Source organism: Centruroides vittatus, unplaced genomic scaffold, assembly GCF_030686945.1.
Source record: "Centruroides vittatus isolate TY-2023 unplaced genomic scaffold, ASM3068694v2 contig_1057, whole genome shotgun sequence".
Lineage (NCBI taxonomy): Eukaryota > Metazoa > Arthropoda > Arachnida > Scorpiones > Buthidae > Centruroides > Centruroides vittatus.
In genome coordinates, this window is record NW_027120684.1 from 2,484,014 (window position 1) to 2,500,926 (window position 16,913).

At 29.0% G+C, this 16,913-nt stretch overlaps 1 protein-coding gene across 1 annotated transcript; it reads right to left on the reverse strand.

Annotated features, from left to right (window-relative positions):
* Positions 1–1,142: 1,142 nt before the first annotated feature.
* LOC136972772 (proteasome inhibitor PI31 subunit-like) lies at positions 1,143–15,719 on the reverse strand. Its single transcript, XM_067267417.1, has 5 exons — positions 15,630–15,719; positions 13,492–13,638; positions 6,015–6,152; positions 1,743–1,811; positions 1,143–1,662 (listed from the first exon to the last, which is right to left on the reverse strand). The coding sequence occupies exons 2-5, from the start codon at positions 13,593–13,595 to the stop codon at positions 1,611–1,613; spliced, it is 363 nt and encodes a 120-aa protein (XP_067123518.1). The 5' UTR covers positions 13,596–13,638; positions 15,630–15,719; the 3' UTR covers positions 1,143–1,610.
* Between the last annotated feature and the right edge of the window lie 1,194 nt (positions 15,720–16,913).

Sequence of the window (16,913 nt, forward strand, 5' to 3'; positions counted from 1 at the left end):
GTCAAATAGTTTTGAAATCACATTTTGCTAACTCAATTTAACATCCTGAGACTTCAAATGTCAACTCTTGTGTGCTTTGTTTTGCTTTTTTCAAGGGGGTTGTCATTATTATCACAAAGGTGAAGATTTGTATTGTATAGAAGTATGCCTGTGATTCCACAACATAAAATTCAAAAATTTAACAATCGTAATAATCATATTCTTAAATGAAAATTGACCAATCAAATCTTAGCATTATAAAGTTTTTTTAATTTTTAGATTTTGAAGATATATAAATGTCACGACATAAAAATTTAACAACTTAATGAGTTAATCTATATGTAACTTGAGCTTTTAAGAGACTTCTTTCTAGAAACTAAATTATTTTTTTTAAAAAGTGCTTTTGAGGAAGTCAACTTCATCAAAAACATTGTCAAGCAAGAAACAACGAATTGTCAAACTAGTGGGATAGACTTTTCTCACTAACAGTGTTAATGCTTTATTATTTTGTACATAAATGTGTCTAAATGTAATGCATTTAAGTCTACATTTATTGTTTTAATTGTGATACTTATGATCCTATTAAAATAAGGTCATTTCCATAACTCAAAAATTTCTCTCTTCCTTCTATTTCAAGTTATTGAGAGTCTACTGCATAGTTCCCCAATCTTTTTTGACTATTGACTCTTTTATTGATCTCCTTTTTGCTAATACAGTACATTTAATGATGATAAAAAGAATAATCTGGTAAGCCGCTATCAACCCATACACCATTTTCACAGAAAAGAGCTAACTGCAGTGTGCAAATTTATAACATCCTGAACTGTCATATACATAACCCATTGGTTTTTAATAAAGTTTTTCAACTGACCCTTCAAAATGTTTTATCAATCACTTTGAGGATCCCTAATCTATTGGAATAGAACTAATATATCTATTATTTTTTTCAACTTTTTATAAATCTAGCTGATTCAAAATTTCAGCATATTTTTCTGTATACAATTATTTAATAAGAATTCAATAATTTTTAGCTGTATTTCTTATATTTACACTAAAAATGCTTATTATTTGATTACTTTTTCATTGTTCCTCATATTAATATTGTTGAATTTAAGAAAAAGAAATTTGTTTTTGTGATTTTATTTAAAAATTAATATACTAAGTTTAATAAATCTTTGTTTTTATTGCCATGAAATTATTACAATAAGAAGACTGAAAATATTTAATGTATATATTATATGAAATTTTTGGCTAGTCAATTTCTTAAATTCAATGTCACTGTTGGCAAAGCACAACTAATTCATAAAACATTGTATTTTTATTTTTTGTATATCATATTCATCTTTTTTATATACTTATCATGAAATATGAAAAAAATAATAAAAATTTTATTGTCATCTTTTCTCAAACATTTCTTTTATCGACTTTAACAATATATAACTTTGATTGATTGATTGATTCTTGTGAAACCGTGTTGTATTATTCTTTGAAATGTTATTAACACGAATTTGTGTTTGATATTTCCAATATATAACTTTTTAAATATTTTTGCCAAATATTCATATAGTTATACAAAAGTACATATTTTGTTTTATCTTCAATTAATTAATATGATAAATTTTCAACATAATTTACATAAACATATCAGACGATCCAGGTGGAGGGAAATGATCTGGATCTGGTCTAGGATTAAAATATATAATTAATATACAAATATTTAAAAATAATAATCTTGTAATGCATTTTTAACATTAAGAACTTACCCAAAATGTCTTGGATGAAAACCTCCTGGACCAAATGGATCAAAACGAGCACCAGGTGGAATAGCACCTCTAAATAAAAAAATTATTTTATAAACATAAGTTCTATAATTAATTACAGTAGAGCATCGATTATCCGACTTAATTGGGGACTGGGGTTGGTCGGATAACCGAAAAGTATGAAAAAATACATTATTAGTATAGTGTATTAGGCCTGGTTTAAATACTAGCCTTCCTTTCATGGTCGAGCCAGTGCCGCCAGCTAAAACATGCAAAAATTTAACAAAAATAATAGCCAAGACATAACCAAATATTGTAGCGCCACATCACTAGCAGACATTTGAATTTGCCGACTAGAACGCGGTCGGATAATCGATGCTCTACTGTATCACAAAAATATTTAAATGTATAATATATAAAATTGATTGATTATATCAAATAAACTGTTGAATATCAACTAAAAATAAAAATCCAGCAATGAGTTGTGTAGCTTTCCCAGCAAAAAAGTTAAAATTGTATGTGACACCATCCGTTATAAAATATTTTTAAAAAACTTTATATTATTAATTATTATAAAGTGGCAAAATTAATTTGAGGCTACAGATGAGTTTTATAACAAATTGTAAATATTAATAATGAGTAAAATCTTCATTAAGTCCAACTCCACTCAAGATATGCCACAACAGCCTCTATCTCTCCAGCCATCAACATTCAACATCAATGCCCCCTAATACGAAACTTCCTGCAAAATTTCAGAAATTTTCAACAAAAGGCACAAGAGTTATTAAGCTTCAAAGTGGGTGAACAAAATTGAGCCCCCTCCATACACACACACAGAAAATCCCCCCAACTTTTTTTTGCATTTCTTGACATTTCAAGATCTGCCCAAAAACATACGAGGTTAATTTTTGACCAATTGTGACACTTTTCCTCTGTTATACACAACAGCTGGAAAAGTAAAAATGAAAAAATTTAACATTTTTATAAATTTATAATAAATATCATTTGAATTTCTAAATGAAAGAAATCTGCTTATTATAAATGACCAATGATTTAACTAATAATACTGCTAATATATACACAGATTATCATCATTTAACATGATATGTTATGCTAAACTTTAAATACAATAGACAAAAAAATGTGTGTAAATATAAAGATACACTTATATAAGAAATATACATTAGACAGTGGACGATTGGTTAGCGATCATAATCTGTTCCAAGATAATGTTCACTACCCAAATTGTTTGTTAACCAATTATCGATTTACCATAGATTTTTAAGGTAATTTGATTAATGTATTCTGGAGACCTCAAAAAATAAATAAAAAATTATATACTTTCTTACTATGTTTATTTACATGTAATAACAAACTAAAAGCAATCTCTCCATTTTTTTCATGGATGGCACATCTTTGTTTCTCAGATGTGATTTTCGTTATTCCTTTATCTGCTTGAGTCTTTTTGATTATATCTTTCTTAGCTAAGATTGTGCTTACTGTAGACCTGTTGAAACCATACTGCCTGGCAACATCAGACATCTTCCCACTCTATCTTGGCTATTACCTCTTGCTTAATTTCTATAGTGAACATAGTTCTTGACACTCCACTCTTTTTAGGCCCCCATAATATTATCAGTTTTCTTAAATAAAATGTTCAGAAAAGCACTTGCAAAAATTCAGAGAACAGAAATTAATTAGTGCAAAAAAGCTTATGTATACAACTGTAAAAGTCTCAGTTCCATAAACCATTCATAGATGCCATTAAAATATAGTTTTGCAAATGTTAAATGCAGTGTCACTCTCTTGTATTTATTCTGTGAGGTGTTCATTATCTGAACACGTGTTTGTTGTCTGAACATAAAAATCTTTTGCAAAAGTGTTTGTTGTCCGATTTGTTCGCAATCCAAACTGTTCGTTAACTGATCACTCACTGTATTCTATGTTACTGAATTCTGTCAAAGCATTTTTATATTATTTTGAATTATTTCAGGTTTCAGCTTGAGATGTTATAAAACCAACTGAATTTATTTACTATTATGAACTAGTTAATTCTGAATAAAATAAATAGTTAATTCCGAATAAATTCAATAAGTCCTATGAATAGAAAAAGATGTTCATTTTAATGTTTAGAACTGAAGCTTTTGAAGCCTGAAATAATTTGATTGAAAATGTTTCAATTAAAAATTGCTGACTTATTGATGTTCATCATTTTTTGTTATATTTTTACAAATTGTTTCAGAATTATATAAAGTGCCATAATGATGATATTTATTAAATTAATAGAAATTTTAACAAAAATTACATTGCACTTGAATCTCTATTCAAATGCAATGTTTGTACTGTTTCCAATCCATAAGTTCTGTTTTTATGAATTGTCACATGAATGAAATTTGCTTGAATTGAAACTAAAAAGAAGAAAGTAAATCATAGGTTAGATTTCAAAAAATGTTCATAAATTTCAGAAATTATTTGTTAGGACAATTTACATAGTTAATAAAAATTATTCATTTAATAATTATTACATTAATATGTTTAAAAAAACAGTAAAGCCATGTAATGAAAATAAAAATGTTCTATGGAAGTGATATTCAGAGACTAGACTATGAGCAAGGAAAAGAACATAATTAGAAAGTAGAATCAGAAATGAAACTAGTAAACGTGCCTACATTTTTCTATAGGCATAATAAATGAGTCATGATGTATTTTTTCCTCAGTCCTCATTACAAATCAGAATCTTGCAATATTTATTATTCTTTCATGCATTTGAAATTCCAATTGTGAATTTGTAGAAATATTAATCTTCTCAAATTTTAACAGATTAACTATCATAATTTATGTTATTCTGGTCTTTCTTTGTCGTCATTAACAAAAATATCATATATAATCATCATCATCTGAGGTACAGCACTTCAATATAGAGCCATATTCAATTTAGTGTTAATTTTTGGGGTGAAGAAATGAAGGTGCTAAATTGAAGTTTTGCTGTGTACAAATATAGTATATTCAAGCTAAACAAAAATCAAAATACTCATGACTACTAAAGATCAAATTCCTATCTATTTATATAAAAATAAGCATTCTGTCATTCAATGGGAAAAAGTCATTAGGATCAAAATTTATATGGAAGTAATGCTTTTCCATAACATATCTTAATGAAATGAATTCTGTAATGGATACTCTATGTTAGCTATACTAATAATGTTTATTATTTTTATGTAAATGCTAATAATTTTTTTATGCTGCAAATATTAAATCTGTATATAATAATTACCATATGGACATAGTATACTAACAAAGTTACTAAAAGTGATAGTCTGTGATGAGTTTCCAGAAATAAGATTCACAAATGAAAAATATACCTGTTACAAATATGTTTTCATATTATTCATAAAATCCATTCCTTTGAACTTTACAATTACTATTATTTATTCCCCATGAAGTTACCTATCCATGTGAAAAAAGATAAAAATATGACAAATATGATACTAGTCTTCAACATAGTGGTTTGATATTTTCTTCCTATGTCTATCTCAAATAGTTTAGTTGTCTGTATGGAATAATGCTCTCAAAGGATAAATATTGATGAAATAATAAATATGCTTCACACTAATCATGATTCATTCAGTATACATTACCATTACAAAAATTTAAAATTCAGAAAAGTATACAAATGAGATAATAATTTTGTTTCTCTATCAGAAGTTTACATATGGTCTTTTTTTAAAATGTTTGTTGAACCTGTATTGTCTAAAACATGTTTTTATGTCATATATTCTTATCATTGACAAGTTCTGGATTAATAAAAGAAAGTATACAACAATTACCATAGCAAAAAGTTCAAATGTAACAATGGAAAAGTTTGCTAGAAATAATATATCACGCTATGACACAAACAGAAGCCAGTGATTTGCAATAAAATGACAATTCCACTCATTATGTGACAGTATAGAAATGTTACTCTCTTCTTCATACTATTGAAATCTTTTTTTACAATAATATCCTCTATATAACTTCATCTGTCTGAACTTCTAGAGATGCTCAAAGAAAGTGGCAATTTGTCATCTTATGGTGACTGATAATGTAGTTCATATGTAATTGCACATATATTTTTACTTATGTAATATGGAAATTCCCAGGAATGTGAGAGCAGTGAACCAAACTTGGAGATTATATGAAATATTGATGCATTTATGAATTTTCTATTGTTATTTCTAATTTCAGGAAAATAAAATTGCAAATATCTTTTGACTTATCTAATAATTTTATAATTACCTAGGAAGTTGTCCAGGAATACCTAGAGGTGGTTGGCCTCCAAGTCTAGGAAATCCTCTTGGATCCATTAACATACCACCATCTTTCAAACCTAATGGATCTAAATCACCTTCTCCTATACGCAGAGGATTTTGTGGTCTACAAATAATAGAAGTTTAATACATTTACAACTACATATTTTTCAATGTATTCAGTGCTAAATAAAATTACTAGAATTTCTTTGTTTTTTTATACAATCATAAAAAGTACTTTAAAAATATGTTATTGATAAGCAAAAATGCATAAAATATTTCAAATATAAAAATTTCCTTCTATTATAAACACCTCATAATTTTATTGTTGTTGAAAGTACTTGTGAAGAATACAACGCCCAACACAAAAAATTAGAATATTCCCCTAACTAAAAGTTTGGTTTACATTTTCTCATGAACAACACAGAGTACGAAACTTTTTTGACAGTACACAAACAGTGCTTATGTATATTTATTATATCCACTAATCAGACAAATTAACTCAAACTTTTTTGTTACAAATGGAAATGAAATGACAAAAAATAGAATAACAGTTTAACCATGACAAAAAATTAAAATATTAGCAAAAAACAGCCATAAAAAACCAAATTGTAATGCAAATTTGCATATTGATGGGCATAGTAGTATAACAGTACAACATGGGCGTAAGTGCAACATCAGTGACAAAACTAAAGATTCTATCATAGCATTGTACAAAGCAGGAAAAACACAAAAAGAAATTGCGAATTATGTAAAGTGCTCACAGCCAACAGTCTCTAGAGCAGTGATTCTCAAAGTGGGGTCACAAAAAATAGTTGGGAAGGATCACTGAAAAATTGATGCCAGATCAATTTTCTTTTTCAAATATTTTATAAATTTACTATGGATTTATGTTTAGAAATAATAGAAATAAAAAATATATAAAATAATTTTTACTTAAATGAATTGCACATATAAATAATAAAAACAATATAAATATTTTAATACGAGCCTAAATACAGTGGAACTTCGGTATACAACCTTAATCCGTTCCTGATGTTTGGACTTATACCAAATAGGACATATACCAAACCAACCTTTCCCATAAGAAGTAATGTAAAAATGATTAATCCGTTCTCATGTAAAAAGAAAACCATCTTGATATGATATATTTGTGACGGACAAATGGACGAAGGTGTTCAACCAAAAATTTTTCGATTTTTTCCTCCACCATTTTATCAAAAGATCTGTTGAAACCCATAAAAATTATTTCTCACGAACTTGCTTCCTCATTGAGGATGATCCATCTAGTTAGACGTATGTCACCCGGAACTTTCAGAAGTAATTCACGTATTGGACACCCGACCCTTAACAACGAGATTCTGACCTCATGGAAAAACCCCAAGTGGAAAAATAATATGAGGGAACGATGACAAATCCAGTCAGTCGTCGTTTGGTTAGCGTGGATTGTTTTATATTGTGGACTGTTTATTCTGTGGATTGTGAACCTCTGTGGAATATACCGTCTCAGATCGTGGATACCTGGCGGCTCAAGGACTATCACATCTCCTTAACCAAGGTATTTATCAACTCGCGAATCGTTTGTAAACTCTCTCTCTCCGTGTGTCTCGGAATACGTCCTTGTTAGCTATGTGTCGTGCTGTAAATTTTTATACATTTTTATTAAAGTTATTCTTGTTACTTAGCCAGTGTCCCGAGTGACTCACTTCCTCGGTTCTCCTACCTCCACCTCCACAGCGAACATACCCGCTCATCTGCGACCGCTCGCGTGACGTAAGAACTCTGCGTGGTGTCACATCCTGACGAGGGATCAAAGAGACTCCGACCCTCCGGTCGGAGGTCGGAGGGTTGGAATGGGGTTGTAAAATAATTTAAACACTGTTTGAGCACATTAAAAATCTATAATAAAATTTATTATAGATTTTTAAAGTTATTACAGTATATTGTATTATATTATTTAAATCATTAAATCAAAATCAAATCAAATCAAACTCTCCTTAATACTAATAATCTGTTTAGAAATTGATTAAACCCCTTTCGCAACGTTAGCAGATTTAATAATGTCTTTATTTTTCACGATTGTTGATATCATTGTTCTCGGAATACAGTATGCAACAGTTAAATCTCGAACACCATGCCACCTTCATATTTCTCAACAATCTCTTTTTTCAGTTCCATTGTGATTCTAGTCATTTTTTTAGTTTTCTGTTGCTTTTCATTTGAATTTTTGCAATTCATGATTAATAAAAATAAAATTTTACTTACAAATTAAAATCAGAAGAAATTTAACAAAGTTATAAACCGTGGGACTGCAAACATCTAATCTGGTCTAGTACACCGATAGTGCTACTTGTTCGTAGATGGCGCGTATAATTGAATTAAGTCGTATACTGAACAAAAGTTGTATACCGAGCAAAATTTGTTTTGTCCAAACAGGACGTATTCCGAATTGGACGTATTCTAAAGCAGATGTATACTGAGGTTCCACTGTATAATATTCATAAATTTGTGCGCTATTGGGGAATCTCCCGAGTTCCACTCTCTGCCTAAACTATGATAGAACAATGTTGTCATTTGGAATGGTGTTCACTAGCAGCGTTGCATCTGTAGGCAAGTCGAGTTAGAAATACAGTAGAGCATCGATTATCCGAAAACTGATCAACCGAAAGCGTTTCAGTCGGCAAATTAGAATTTCTGCTAGTGCTGTGGCGCTGCAATATTTGGCTATGTCTTGGACTACTCCGATATTATTTTAGTTGATATGCATTTTTAGCTGGCAGCACTGGCGTGACCATGAGAGGGTACTTAAAGATGCGCCAGTATTTGAACAAGACATTATTTCCCATTGTGAGTGTTAAGTTTTGCTTGTTTTTCTGAGGACTGTGTTGTGCTGAATCAGAACGTTTTGAGACTAGATTAACTTCTGAAATATATTTTTTTTGTTTCATATTTTTCAAGTTTTATTTGTGAAAAATAATTTTTAAAAAATTTCGTTAGTCTTAACATTGACAAAAATTCAAAGCAAAGCAACACGCAACAGAGAGAAATTTCAACATGGGATAGATTAATTAAAGAAAAGAAATTAATTCCTCCTGAATTTAAATTAATCTCCTCTTTCCGGGATGTTTTTCTACATCATACTCATTCTTCAGGGGTCCTTTGAAATTTTTAAGTGCAAAAGGGAGGTCATGGACCAAAAAGTTTGAGAAACACTGCTCTAGACTACTGAAACAACAAAACCGTGTTCAAGTTTTAACTAACAAATGCCAGAAATGGGGCATAAATGAGCAACGACTGCTAGGGATGAGAGAAACTTGAGAAGGATTGTCATGCAAAACCACTTTAAAAGCATTAAAACACTTGCATCACAATGGAGAGCAACTGGAGTGAACGTTAGTAGTCGAACCACATGCTGAAGGTTCCACAACTTGCACTTCAACTGTTGTGTTCCCAAGACGAAGCCATCTCTAACAAAAAAGCAATGACAAGCACATGTCAGATGGTGCAGATGGAGGCTCATGTGGGGACAAGACGACTGGAATAACGTTCTCTTCAGTGATGAATCTCTGTTTTGTCTCTCCTGTGGTGACCAAGGCCCACATATATGAAAAACAACCAAAGAGGCCTTTGAAAAGGACTCTATGAAGAGATCTGTGAAGTTTGCATTGTCTGTCATGATCTGGGGATGCATGAGTGCTAACAGCATAGGACAACTGTGCATTCTTTGGGAACATGTCAATGCACAGACATATCAAGACATCTTAGAGACATTTATGATACTATCAGCAAAGGATTTAGTTGAGGAAACATTTCTATTTCAACAAGATGGAGCATCCTCTCATACACGAAGTCAACAATACGTTGGTTACAAGAACAACAGATTGCAATCCTGCCTTGGCCAAGCAATTCTCCAGATTCCCCCATTGTCATAAAACGATGACTTAATGAATGGTGCCCAACTTCTAAAGAGGAACTAGTGACATGCATTTGACACATTTGGAATTGCATCATCAGAAACAAATGAGAAGCATTAATCCACACCATGCCCAACAGATTGTGAGCAGTAATTATGGCAAATGGCAATGCCACAAAATATCAAGTTTATTTTGTTGTATTTCCTACATCTAACCCACATTTAACTATTATTCTAATTTTTTGTCATTTCATTTCCATTTGTAACAAAAAAAAAGTTTGAGTTAATTTGTCTTATTAATGGATAAAATAAATATACATAAGCACTGTTTATGTAGTGTCGAAAAAGTTTTGCACTCTGTGTTGTTCATGAGAAAATGTAAACTAAACTTTTAGTAAGGCAAATATTATAATTTTTTGTCTAGGAGTTGTACATGGTTTATTTTAACAAAGTTTCGTTATTTTTTTTTTTTTTTTTAAAGTTTGTAATGCTTAAAGACAGCTTTGGAATACACATCAGTTAATAATTTTGTATATGTTATTATTCTCTAAATTGTGATTCACTCAATTTTATCAAATACAGCTCAAAAAGAATCATCTAGACCAGTAGTTCCAAAATTTTGAAAGATTGTTCAGTCTTTTATAAAAAAAACATATTTTAGTGAACCCTATTTTCAGCTCTTAGCTTTTAGTCATTAATTAGTAAACTGTAATAATAATAATAATAGTTAAGCATCTGAGGCACCTTATTTTATTTTTGTCCTTTTGTTGTAACTTGTAATTGGATTTAAAATTGATATATAATTTGCTCCACATATACCTTACTTTAAAATTACTTCCAAACTACTTTCATAAAATTTATTTTTGTAATTTCTTGCAGATGGGTTATCTACAAGAAATTACAAAAATAAATTTTATGTTCACCTACTTGAATCTGAAACATGAAATGCTTTTACAATATGTTTGAAATTTATTTATTAATTTTCTTCACATTTATATAAAGTTAATTTTTTATTTTATAAAGATTTCTTCCCTTTATATATAAGCAATAATGTTCAAATATAGTTGAAAACATGCTTGTTCATATGTAAATTTGACTCCAATTCATTCCAAATGTGTTTATACTTCTAATACAGAGACTAATACAGCATTTCTTGTTCATATTTAAATTCACTTAAAAAAAATGAATAAATATTTTTCCACTCACAATAAAAATAAAGGTTAATGTGTACCTAGGTAGCCAAGATGGCAGACCTTCCGGTAATCTCGATCCAGGTTACTTAGTGACGTCAAGATGGAGGGAGCTGCGAACTATCGCGTTGTGATATGCAAATTAATAGTAACGACGCATTTCGTGTAGAGTTATCGGCGGAAAGTGGTAACAGGTGTGATAATTGTGTCGATTGGAGCGATTTTTGACTTTAGACGTAATTTTTTTTTTCTTTTCAAAGTTTTTCGTTTAATATTGATTGGTTAGTTATGAGTTCTTTTGATATTTCTTCCCAAGAGTTTTAGGCAGCATGCACCGCCCATGATTTCTATCGAGTGCTCGAATCGGAATTTTCCGAATTAGGTATGGACCCCAGAATTGATAAAGGTTTTAAATTTGCGGTGAGTCTAGGATTACAGCATATTGAGGAAGTGTTTGTAAGAATTGTTCGAATTCGTGCCAAATTTTTTATCGACACGACCGAGATTCGTGTGTGATGAGATGCAAAAAATGTCGAAGAAATAGTTCTGCATTCGAAGGAACCTTTAAAGGTAAATGTGGAAAAATATCGTGAAGTAGAATCTTTTCTTTTATATGGCATTACATTGCATTGGAATGCTCTTCGACCACCTCGGGTATTGCTGTAGGCATTTCGAATAAGGCTGCTGTCGACTGGTCCAACCATATACATTTTATTATGCTAGTTGCTCTGCACAATATGATGTCGTTTAAAATCGAAGAAAACCGTCAAAATCGACGAGACTGTCATATGTAAACGAAAATATGAAAAAAACCGCAAACTAAAAAGTACGAAATGGGTTGTAGGGGGAATATGTCGAGAAGACGAGAGCTGTTTTATCTGTCAAGTAAACGATCGTTCCAAAATCACGCTAAAAAAAGAACCCGAGACAGTCCCTGCAGCCCCAGTTTCTAATATTCAGAAAAAAGTAAAAAAGGTGGTCAAAGAAAAGGTGAAGAAAAGAAAGGAATGCAATATTACTGATGATGATAACGATAAAAGTAGGAACGAAAGAAAGAAGAACAGAAAGACGAGTAGTCAAACGGTATCAATTCCTGTCCAAACCAAACGTCGGAAAAAAAGAGAGGAACAGCAGCATGCACAATGACGTAAGTAATAACATTATATAATTATCGTTTATTTTTATTTATTTTTTTATTATTTCGAAATAGTAATTATTTTAACAAAATCCTTAAATTCTAAAATCGGGATTTAGTATTTAATAAATCGCGGAGCGAATCACGTGATCACATGTGCTCCATCGTAAATCGCAGTCAAGATGGCCGCCATCTTGACGTCACTAAGTAACCTGGATCGAGATTACCGGAAGGTCCGCCATCTTGGCTACCTAGGTACACATTAACCAAAATAAAATATTGATCATCATCTATCAGGTCAGTCCATAAGTTCGTGCACATTTTTATGACCTTGAGAAAAATCTTGTTTTGCTGTTAAAAATGTCAGTCTAATGTGATAATTTTTACATCGAAGTGTTAAATTGGATCTCATTCATATAATACTGTTCAGAATTGTGAACATTTCAGTTGTTTACTTTCGTTAAAATGGAAGTAACCGACGAATATAAAAGACACGTTTTATACTTTTTATTTTTAAGTGGTGAGAATGCTACAAATGCAGCCAAAAAAATTAAAAACTGTACATAATCAAATCGTAATTAGTTCAAGGACTGCGCAGAAGTGGTTTGAAAGATTTAGAAACAATGATTTTAGTGTGGAGGATAAGGTATTATATGAATGAGATCCAATTTAACACTTCGATGTAAAAATTATCACATTAGACTGACATTTTTAACAGCCATCTTGGCTACCTAGGTACACATTAACCAAAATAAAATATTGATCATCATCTAATTCAGTTTATTATTTCAAGTTTTTATTTATTTATTTATTTCATTACTTAACTTAAAATTGTTCTACCTTTTCATATAATATTTTAAAAGAAACTAAGTAAAAAAGTTGAAATGTTTTGCACTAGTGCCACTAAAAAAAAAGAGTTCAAATTTTGGACTTTGTTCTCCATCACAATATTATGTAGGGTATAATCATCAACAAATAATAAACTTTAAATTTCATTTCAACATTTTCACAATTCACTGAGTATTTTCTTAAATAACAAAAGAATATAATCATGCTAAATATTAATAGTTTTACTTATATTTCTAAATATTGTTAATAAGAATAAGAAAGTATTATCATTTTATTGTAAGGAACAATGTTGCTATATATGAAATAATTTAGCATAGTGTGATTATAAATCAAGTACTAACATTTTGTATTAATTTAATAAAATTTATAAATAACTTACTGTCTGAATATATCACTTCTTAAGGGATCAGATGTAACTGGATGATCTTGGGATGTCACAGGTGTAGATGTTTGGGGTTTTTCACCTTCAATATCCACAAACATTTTGGAAAGATTTTGTTTTATTTCGTTTACTTGTCTGTAAGCACTAAAAAATATAAATTTATTAATTTTACTTATATTTTTTTCACATAATATTTTATATATGAATCTATGTATATAAAATAGTATCATAAATCAACATTAATAATTTGTACTGCTGTTTTATACAAAAGATTCAACTTTAAAAATATCAAATAATAATTTTACCTATTTTTTATGTTTATCTTATCAAAATATACATACAAAAACTTTAAGATATTATTTTATGATACAATTGATAATGTAAAGAAATCTGTTATATAATAAACAGGAAAATATTTCTCAATAATTTCTTTCATTATTGTAAATAAGGAAAACAAGCTGCATAATGATTATTTTTAAATCTATTGTTTTGTTAACAATACGTATAAAACATGAGCTAAAATCAAGAAGCCAGGAGTCTGTCTCTCCTTGATTTAGACCTTATTTTGTAAATTGTTACTTTGATGAAGTCTTAAATATTACAAATTACTCAACTAATATTTTTTATATTTGAAAGCACAATTTTCATTCTTTATTGGGAAACACAAACAAATAAATCTCTATGTTTACAAAAACTATTATAGTACTTACTATTTTTTATATATAAAACTGAAAGATATGGAAATTAACGTTAAATTTGTAAAATTAATTTTTAAATTTATTTTCAGGGGGATTTTCAGGGGGATTACAAACTCTGGGGATTTTTGTTCTTTTATTTCTTTTTTATGTTAATAACGTATCCAAATTCTTATTTCCTTCTCAAGACTATAAATTAGTTCTAGCACAAGTAAACTATTGTAGTTAATATTTTGATAATGATATCATAATTATTATAATTTAAATAATCTTACAATAAATACTATCAAATCAAAAACTGTAATTTTTAGAAATGGAAATTGAGGAAAACTGATTTAATAATTTCTTGGGACTAAAAATTATAAATTTTTAATAATATAAAATATTAAAATATTCTGTTTTATTTTATAGTTTTATTCATTTACAAAGCAATTGATTATATGAAAAATTAAATAAAAACACTTTTTACTTGCATTATTTAGTTGAAATGCTTCATTGTCATATTTGTGCATATAGCATATTATTAAATATTCCAATTTTAATATGTTTCCAATTCATATATTTATCCTTTCTATAAACTATTCATTGTGCACTTGTTTTGATATTTAAGTAACTCAGTTCTAGAATATGCAATAAAATTTGAATTAAAACCTGACTGATTAAAATTAGTCGCCCTGAAATGTATTTTTTCAGTTTTATCTAAAATAATTTAGATGATAAAGATACTTTAAATTCTCAAATTTTTTGTAACTTTAGGATTATAACATTGTAATTATTTATCAAAATAATTACTGAAATTCATACAGAAAGATATCAACAAAACTATGATGTCAAAAGGCTGATCTGTCTTTTTTGGAGTAAAGAACCTATTAGATTAAACTACACCAGGTATCAGCTATCAATGGCTATCATCACATACTATATTATGCTTTCTCATCAGCTAGGCTGTAGAAGTACAGTAGAGCATTGATTATCCAACCCCCAATTAACCAACCGCGTTCTAGTCGGCAAATTCAAATGTCCGCTAATGATGTGGCACTACAATATTTGGTTATGTCTTGGCTACTTTAATATTATTTTTATTAAATTTTTGCATGTTTTAGCTGGCAGCACTGGCTCGACCATGAAAGGGAGTATTAAACCGACTAGTATTTAAACCAGGCCTAATACACTATACTAATGTATTTTTTCATACTTTTTGGTTATCCGACCAACCCCAGTCCCCAATTAAATCAGATAATTGATGCTCTACTGTAATATGCTGTCTTATATGTCTTGAAAAAAGAAAATTATCTAGAAACAAATAATTATTTAATTAAATGAATTTTAATATCATATTTCTTGTATTTTTGTATTCTCATTTGCAGCCTGCTTTACTGTGCATATCTAATAATATATATAAATAAAATTTATAATTTATGTATAAAAAAAAATAGTTACCTGGTGAAATCTTTGTAATCATCTGAAACATGATCACCGATTTTAATCGATGCACCTGAAGCTTTATTTTTACTGACATTCTAAACAAAAAAAAATTACTTTGATGTATTTAAATTTAAAACAAAAATTTTGATTACAATTTAAAAATTCTTTCAATTAAATACAAATAAATATATAAAAAAAGGGAGTTCCTATTAATAAAATTGAAAAAACTTTTTAATTATAAAAAATATTTTTTTATTTTAACTTACTTGTTCAAAATTAAGGATAATCAAATACCTGATTTATTTTATGGTTAAATCAGTATTGTCTATCTGATTTTAATGTTTCAGAATCCATTTATGATATTAATCATAAAGAACTTTTAAATCGACATACTTTTTTTATAGTCAAGTTATATAGCCACATAATAGGTATCTTGTAAACAAAATTATGTCTTAGAGTTTGAATAACTTCTCTTTATCAATATTTATCTGATTATTAATTTTACATAAAATAAAAACATTTAATTCTACTGCAGTAATTGTTGATAGAGTATTACATCATCACTAAATGTTTTGATTAGAACAATTACTTTTTCATGATTTTTGAATAAAAATCAAATACAAGCATAATCTGCAGAATGACTCAGTTAATACTTACCTCTTGGATTTTAATAACCAAACTTCCTAAAATACATATATCTCAATATATTCTTTTTATCTCCATTTATATAAGAAAAATCTGTTTATGTTCTCAAATTCAAACATGAAAATAAACTATATATTATTAGTTTGCATATCATTAGCATATGTTATTTTAGTAGCTAATGTATTGCAGCAATTATAGAGTATGTTGATACTCATCAGGCTTTAAAATATGAACTCTATGAAAAAAATGTATGCAACCCATTGTAAGCTTATGCAGCTTTCATTCATCACTGATTTAGTGATTAGAAAACAATATTTTAAGCATTTTAAATCTAAACATAATAAATCAACAACACAAAACACTGGAAGGTGTTAAAAAAAATCATACTCCTAGATCTTATATCGAGTGTGACAAAAAAAAAAACAAAAGAAAAAGTTCATCACAAATGTTTTTGAACTGCTGTGAGTGCTTCCTCAGGTGTAAAACAGAGTTTTTGATGGGACGGAGTGATCAGTTAATGAAATATGAGAAAAAATATTCGAAAGTGTAACATGAGTCGCGCATGTGTAATCATAGGGCTACCAGATCTTAATTAAAGTTTGGAGTCCATCAATGCCTGCCAGGCTACAGATAAAACTAACTCATCTTTAAAAT

Bases quoted from the DNA above. Each gene is read 5' to 3' on its own strand.
- LOC136972772 (XM_067267417.1), bottom strand. From the start codon at position 13,595: ATGTTTGTGGATATTGAAGGTGAAAAACCCCAAACATCTACACCTGTG. The intron at 6,153-13,491 runs GTAAGTTATTTA...TATTATTTGTAG, and splicing joins AGAAGTGATATATTCAGACA to ACCACAAAATCCTCTGCGTA. The intron at 1,812-6,014 runs GTAATTATAAAA...TTTTTTATTTAG, and splicing joins ATTCCTGGACAACTTCCTAG to AGGTGCTATTCCACCTGGTG.